Below are 7,616 nucleotides of genomic sequence, written 5' to 3'. Positions count from 1 at the left end.
CTCCAGCCGGTCTGGGACCTATGCTCACTGGCGCTTGCAGGTGCTGTGTGTGGCATGGTTGCCAGGCACTTGGTTTTTAAACTTTGGGAGGGAGAAGCAGGAATCAAAGGTGGGTTCAAGCACACCAGTGCACACCCCCCCCCCCCCCCCCACACACACACACCACCTCCACCCCATGATCCTGCCTTGCGCTGGCCACTGTGCTAGATGTGAACTGAGGCCCCTCCTGGCCCTAATCTCAGCCAGAATTGCTGCGAGACATTTCAGCCTGGAGGTGAGGGAGAACTTTCTGGGGATTAGATACCAGAACAGGCTGCCTGGAGAAGGTTTGGGATCTCCATCCTTGGAAACTTTTAAGAGCAGGTTAGAGGGGGACCACGCTAGATGTGACCTCATAAGGTCCTTCCGACCCAGCTGTCTTGTGCATCCTAAGCTGGTATGTAGGCCGCTGGCTGAGTGCATAGAGCTGGATCTCATCTGGGTTTCTGGCTTAGGGAAGTGATGGGTGCAGGATGGGCATGTGTTTTTTCCCCCCCCATTACAAAAGGCAGAATGTTTATTGTCAGCTGAAAATGCCCTGATGCATTTTCAGTGTTATTTGCTTGGCCTTGGTCTACATAGGGTGTGAGCACTTCTCAGTCATGGATTTCCTCCTTCACCAGGAAGGAAGTCTTTATGGGACAAAAGCACGCCAAAGTTTAAAGGACACGTCCAAGATCAACCAGTTTAGTGACAGATCTTCCAACTCCCAATTCCGTTCCTTGATGATTGATCATGAATTGTAGGTGCTATTTAATCAGGCAAGGGATATAACCTAAGGCAGTATCTAGTGGGCAAGCTGTCTGATGTGTAATGCTATGCCCAAAAAAGCACCAACAGATATAATCAAAATGAATAGTCTAGCACCTTCCTTTAGGGATGAGCCTTGGATTTATTTCGGCTCTAATCGATACAGTTCTGTTATTCGCCACATCAGGATGGGAAGCACTGCAGCATGTTTGAGTGTTCTGGCACAAGTGTTTAAGCCATAGACTGCAAGATGTGTTCTGGTATCTTCTGACTAATAAGTGCAGTTCCTAGTATAATAATCATTTGTATTATTATTGGGGTGGAGAAGCATGGGAAGAGACACTTCCACTAAAACTTGATAAAACAATTTTCCCCAGCAATGCTTACTTTCAACTTAAGAAAGAGCTGTAAATTTAGCAGCAACAGGAAAATGTTGGCTAAGAGTTAACATGGAGATCTCCCTGTAAGATGCACATCTAGCCATGGAAAATAACTTTCTGAATTGAAACTTCTTTTGCTCTGAACTGCTTTGAATTGAATACTGTGAGAGTAACAACCTTCCACACTAGAATTTCAGCTATATAAAACCTCCTTGTAGATCTTGATTTTTTTTTTTTTTTTTTTTTTTTTTTTTTTACTCCTAAAATTGGCTAATAAATCACAGGCACTGGATTTCTCGAGACAGATCCTCAGCGCTGGGGGCCATTTTGTTGTTTTGTGTTTGTGGTATCATAAACTGCTGGGTTGCATGTTCTCTCAGGTGCCTCTACCTCCTCTGTCCCAATACAACCATCGACTGCTCTAACATATCCAACTGAGGGCAGTCACCGAGTGGAGTTCATAGTGGGCCAGGCTGAGCAGCTGGAGGCTGTCCTGTCCAAAGTGCAGACAATTCCAGAGGTTTCATCTGTTGTGACTCTCCCTGCCAGGTACTGCATGTGGCACTCTGGTTTTTCTCCTGCTGCTTTGAAAAAAATAAACACCATTGACATGTCACACTCTCTTGTTATCACTTGTTCTTTCTAGTCAGCCTGCTGGTCTTACCTGATCTGCTTAGTGATACCAAAGTTTAGTGATATTAGGATTTCTTTATAGCATGTCATTTTGTTGATTTAAATGCCATCCTTTTTTCTTTTTTGTGTGTGTGTGTGTGTGTGTGGAGGAGAGTAGGGTTGCCATTGCTGAGTCTATAAAAAAAAAAAACAAAAAAAAAAAACATTTTTTGAGCTATGTTTCTTCTATTTTGCATTGTTACCTTGTCCCTTCTACTCTTAATAGGAGAGCTCTGTGTTCTGTTCATTAGATTCTGACATTCTGTTTTCTTCTTTAAAAAAAATAAAACTATTGTTATTTTGCAGGGCTGAAGGTGAGGACCAGACACGAGTTAGTCTGAACTGTACTGAAAAGGCAATGCAGGATGTAGTGGCGTTATTATCCCAGAACGGCCTTTATCGCAAGACTGAGATCTTGTTGTTACAGAAGGTAATAAACTTTACTGCTGTTCCCCCTTTCACTGAATTGCCTGTAATGTTTGTTGATGGCATGTTGATGGCTCTAGAGAGTAAAATGGCTTACCCCCAGAACAAGAAAAGTATTGGCAGCAATGTAAGCTTCCTTATGCTGCCTTTTCTCAGGTTTCCTTACCACTGACATTGGGGCACTTGAGAGCACTTATGCTTTGCAAAAGAAGTGGGGCTAATTGTGTGGCCTGTACTACCTCTTAATCTATTTGTGGTATCTAGTGCAGACAGGTTCAATGGATTATCTTGTCCTTTCGATCTTTTGCAAAGTACATAGAAATTCTTTCTCTTTGTAGTTATTTCCAATGTACCCCTCAAATGTCCGTTCCTGTAGAGTAAAAAGTATTTGATTAGCTGGTATGAGCTTTCTCACAGTCATTAAACGTTTTTTTGTTTGTTTGTTTTTTTTACAGCCTCTGCTTCCACAGACTGGAATGGGACGTCTATGCAAATTGAGCGAGCCAGCTTCCCTGTCAGCCTTAATTGAACGAATCAAAAACTACCTAAAATTGTCTTACGTCCGCCTGGCCCTTGGTGTGGGAAAGACATTAGGTAAACCTACAAGTATGACTTTTTACCATAATTGGTGCCCCTCGTATACAATTAGCATGCACATGTATGGGAAAGAGACTGCTGTATCCTCTCTTTAGGACTGGTATGATTCCTTGTGTGAAGTAGCTAGTTGTTCAAAGAACAACTAACTAATTTAGTAATTACTATGCTACACAAATCATTGAAAGTCTTGCTCCTAATGTAGTCTGTATTTTAATGGTGAGTTTTGCATTTCACTGGTCATTCCTGTGAAGGAGGAAGTACACAAGCAGAGTACGGATTAGCTTTTTCATTGTTTGTACAATGGTTTCTCCTGTCTTAAACTTCTTCCCCAAGATTTCTGGGGACAAATGTTACCATGAAATGCTACATAGTCATTCTAGAATTATCGACATAATTGAGATCTAAAAACTAGAATTCTTAATATTTCAAGCACATTTTAGCACCTTGGAAATGTGTATAAATATCCATGATTAGAGGGCGATAGATAAACTGAAAAACAGAGGAAGTGATGCGTCCAAGGTCAAACCATGAGGCAGTAGTAAAACCTGGAAACAAAGCCCAGGTCATCTTTGTTCAGTTTTCCATCTTAACCTCTATAGAAATGCTGTCATTCCTCAAGAGGTGTAACTTGTAAGACTAGATAATCTTTCCTTTATAACCTACCTGTAATAGGCAAGTATATTATTTAAACTGAAAAGCATATTTTGTGCAAGTTATTCAGAAACTGTAGTCATTGTTTTTAAAGTACCTAATTCAGGGTGTGACTCCTACTTCAGACAAGAGTCTGAAAGGTGTAGTTACCAAACTATAGTGGCCAGTAGTGCCATGTAAAAGCATCTTTCTTTCTCCATGCACCAATTCAGAAGGTTTCTGGTAGCAGGCAGAATGGAGTGCTGAGTAGTTCATGCATCAACACTTTCTAGCGCTCGAGGCATCTTGCTGTCTTCCTGGAGAAGTGGTTGGCCCATCCACCTCCAAATTTAAAATCCCTTTTCTGCATCCAACAAATTTCCACTGGTCCTGAGCAAGACAAAATGTTAGCACTGCAAATTATCTCGTCAGTGTTGGCATCAAGGCTGAAGGATAGGGAGGGAATTTAATTGTGGCATTTATTTTCATGCAGAATCCCAAATAAGGACAGTTGCTGTGTGTGCTGGTTCTGGAAGAAGTGTCCTGCAGGGGGTGGAAGCTGACCTCTATCTCACTGGTATGCGACTTGTTCCTGTTGCATCCTTTTTTAATGAAAATATTTACTAGACAAAGAGTAGTCTGACTGGCTGCTGAAGGAACCTGCCATGACAGGGCATCAGGTATCGCTGCTGAATAATCAGTTACTAAAAGAACAAATACTTTGAGGAGTAAGATGGGTCTACTGCTGAACTGTTCATTTTGTCAGGTACAATAGAAATGCTGGGTAGGAGAGACTTTTTTTCTGTAGTCAGTCAGGAGAGCTTACCAGACTCCCAAGACCAGTTCATTGTGAACATTAAATTTATGCATGATAATATAGATGCCTGTACTTAACCTGTCTACATGTGTATACATCTACATTTACCAAAATCATGGGGTAAGTGTTTCTAATTCCAAAGTGTAAAATAAAATTAAATAAAATAAACCCTCAGGCCTGCATACAGGAAGAGAGAAAATACAATAAAAAGCCTTTTTTCTTTTCTTTTTTTTTTTTTCCCCTTTTTTCCTACAAAGAATCCTGCGGGTGAGAAGTGCTCAACTTCCTTTTAAAGACTTAATTGTTGTGCATCTGGTTGAAACCCTCCCACAAAAAAACACCTTACTGTTCACAAGGAACTGGTTAGCAACATTTCAATACATCTAGGATAAATTACAAAATATTCTGAAAACCAAAGTTAGACATTTCCCAAAGATTTAAATGTTCCATGTTCAAGATGTTTATAAAAACACAAGAAGGTGCATCCATTAGAACCTCAGTTTAAAAAGTGAGGATTGGAAATAGAGGAAGAATGCAAGAAGTAAAAATGTCAGTAGAAATGGTGAAAGAATTTTTATTAAAAAATTTTAAGTTTTTACTCTTCTTCATGGTTCACTTAAATTATTATTTGATGTTATAGATTATTCTGTGTAATGAACTGCAAATACTGTAGTTTTATGTACTGTATGGTGTATCTCTTCTCATGCTGACAGGAGAGATGTCCCACCATGAAGTGCTGGATGTTGTTGGCAATGGGATAAGTGTGATTCTGTGTGAGCACAGTAACAGCGAGCGAGGCTTCCTGTTGGAGCTGCGAGACATGCTGGACACCCACCTAGAAAATAAAGTTAACATCATTGTGTCAGAAATCGATAGAGACCCTCTTCAACTGGCATAGAAGAAAGCAAAGGTCACCGCATGGAGTCTAGAATAATTGGACAATACTGTCTCTCCTATGCTTAGGGAAATATATCTGATAAATAAAGAAAAATACTGTTGTTTTTTTTCAGGCTCACAAATTAAAGGCTTTTTCAGTGCTTTACTCTGCTGTACTTCACTAGGGATAGGAGAGAAAGTAAGTACATCAGCACTCAAGCAACATGTATTGGATAATAAGAATACTTAAATTCAGTTGACGAAAATACAATAGTGAGGCCTCCGTGTTTTAAGTTTACTTAATTTTACTAGGGCTAGAAAGTTAGTCCCAAATCACAACTGGACTAGTGGCAGCAAATTTCCTGGTAAACTTTAAATTACTTTTATATTTATAGGTCATTAATAGACTCTAACTATCTCCCTACACTTTGGCATTAGCTTTGTAGAAGGCAGCAAGGGTATTTAGTTGCAAAAATAGTGTTAATGTGATGCTAAGGCAGATTGTTTACATCTGCAAACATGAGAAATTTCAGCTTGTTTTATTACCTGCATTGTAGACAGAAATTAAAATGTTTGCGTTCTTATCTTTAAATACAGGTTTCCTTACTTATGGTAATAATGTTATATGATTGCTAGGGCTGGTTTTAATCAGTAATGTTTGCTTTCTGTAATTTTATTCCAGCTTTGACGGGTAAAGTAGCTTCTTTAGCTTACACATGCTGGTGTGCTACCATATATGAGTTGCAAACAGTTTAAGGGGATGGCTGAATTCAAACTGGTGACAAAAACATTAACTTTTGTAGAGTCTTGAAAACATCCTTTTAAGATGCTGCTAGATGAAGCTAAAAAAGGGTTTAACACAACACACACAGAACTACAATACATTCATTGAAATTTCCTAATTTCTATTCAAATGCTAAAATTCCTGGAGCTGTAGCACAGGCAAAGCCCGAGAAAGACAGGCAGGAGGGACAAGGACTTGAGATTGCAGTAACCTGTATAAAAACTTAAAACAAAACTGCTAATTGATGGGTAACTGAAATCTAAATCCCCCTATAAGAGTATGCAACATGGGTGCTCTTTTTGCTAGGGCTTGAGGATGCCACAGGTTTTTACTACAAATGTTTGACCAGGAGAATTGCCTTCATAGACAGTAGGGCTGGAAGGGACCTCGGAAGATCACCAAGTCCAGCGCCCTGCCTCGGGGGCAGGAAGTCAGCTGGAGTCATAGGATCCCAGCAAGATAAGCATCCAAATTTCTCTTGAAGGTGTTCAATGCAGGTGCTTGAACCACCTCTGATGGCAGGCTATTCCAGACCTTGGGAGCTCGGATAGTGAAGAAATTCTTCCTTATGTCTGGCCTGAAACAGTCTTGCAGGAGTTTATAACCATTTGATCTTGTCACCCTTGGGGTACTCTGGTGAACAATCATTCCCCCAGACCTTGGTGTACACCCCTGATAAACTTATAGGTGGCCACCAGATCACCCCTGAGCCTGTGCTTTTCCAGGCTAAAGAGTCCCATAGCTCTCAGCCTGTCATCATAAGGTCTGTTTTCCTGACCTCCGATCATGCGCGTGGCTCTTCTCTGGACTCTCTCAAGCTTCTCCACATTCTTTTTGAATTGTGGAGTCCAAAACTGGACACAGTACTCCAGCTGTAGCCTCACCAAGGCTGAGTACAATGGGAGAATGACATCCTGGGATTTGCTTGAGAAGTATCTATGGATGCAAGCCAGCGGTTTGCTCACTTTACTAGCCACAGCATCATATTGAAGGCTCGTGTTCATCTTGTGGTCAGTCATGACTCTCAAGTCCCCCAAGCCTTAACATAACTTGTTAAGTAAGGTAACTCATAGATTGTAGCGTTGGACATGACCACAATGGATCATCGTGTCCAACCCCCTGCCCCATGGCAGGAAAGAGGACCAAGGTAAAATGACCCCAGCCAGGTGACTATCTAGCCTCCTCTTGAAGACCTCCAAGCTAGGTGATGTCACAACCCAAAGTTGTGATTTTCTTGTTTGTGTGTGCTTCGGCATCGCTAAATTGTGTTCCCGCTAAATTGTAGCTCTTTTGCACGGTGGAGTGTTCTGTTGCAATTAAGAACCCGCATGCAGGAGTTTTTCCCGCCAGTTTTGTAGCCTTCTTTGCATCGTGCATTTCTTTTGCATTACGGTGATGCACAGTACAAGGAAGTTCCCGCCCTTTGTATTAAGATTTCCGCCACATTATTGGCCAATCTTAATATAGGCACACGTGGTAGCTAGCTATTGGCTTGCTAGCCGTACAAAAGGCTTGGATAGTTTCCGCCCAAGTTGGAGAGAGAGAAAGCACGTGGAGTTCGGGAAAGGAGCATGAGGATCTCTAAGCGCTGCTGATCCATACGAACCCAGCTTTTTCCTTAAGAGGGCAACAGAGGTTTAATTTG

The 7,616-nt window shown here is 41.2% G+C and overlaps 2 protein-coding genes across 2 annotated transcripts in view; one reads left to right on the top strand and one right to left on the bottom strand.

Moving 5' to 3' along the window:
- The first annotated feature begins 39 nt into the window (after window positions 1-39).
- On the top strand, window positions 40-5,779 carry NIF3L1 (NGG1 interacting factor 3 like 1). The gene is made up of 6 exons (XM_025202224.1): window positions 40-109; window positions 1,550-1,718; window positions 2,148-2,271; window positions 2,723-2,861; window positions 3,988-4,071; window positions 5,025-5,779. The coding sequence occupies exons 1-6, from the start codon at window positions 55-57 to the stop codon at window positions 5,207-5,209; spliced, it is 756 nt and encodes a 251-aa protein (XP_025058009.1). The 5' UTR covers window positions 40-54; the 3' UTR covers window positions 5,210-5,779.
- The window catches only part of ORC2 (origin recognition complex subunit 2), a 32,540-nt gene continuing 29,933 nt past the window's right edge, over window positions 5,010-7,616 (bottom strand). The window contains exon 17 of the mRNA XM_025202223.1: window positions 5,010-5,146. The gene's annotated coding sequence lies outside the window, so the exon portion shown is untranslated. The remainder of the gene's footprint in view (window positions 5,147-7,616) is intronic.

This window comes from Alligator sinensis, unplaced genomic scaffold, assembly GCF_000455745.1.
Source record: "Alligator sinensis unplaced genomic scaffold, ASM45574v1 scaffold566_1, whole genome shotgun sequence".
Classification (NCBI taxonomy): domain Eukaryota; kingdom Metazoa; phylum Chordata; order Crocodylia; family Alligatoridae; genus Alligator; species Alligator sinensis.
This window is presented reverse-complemented; position numbering and strand designations above follow the sequence as displayed.

Excerpts from the sequence above, each read along its gene's own strand:
- NIF3L1 (XM_025202224.1), top strand. The coding sequence starts at position 55 with ATGGTTGCCAGGCACTTGGTTTTTAAACTTTGGGAGGGAGAAGCAGGA. Across the intron at positions 2,272-2,722 it reads AGATCTTGTTGTTACAGAAG|CCTCTGCTTCCACAGACTGG; the intron begins GTAATAAACTTT and ends TTTTTTTTACAG. Across the intron at positions 2,862-3,987 it reads TGGTGTGGGAAAGACATTAG|AATCCCAAATAAGGACAGTT; the intron begins GTAAACCTACAA and ends ATTTTCATGCAG.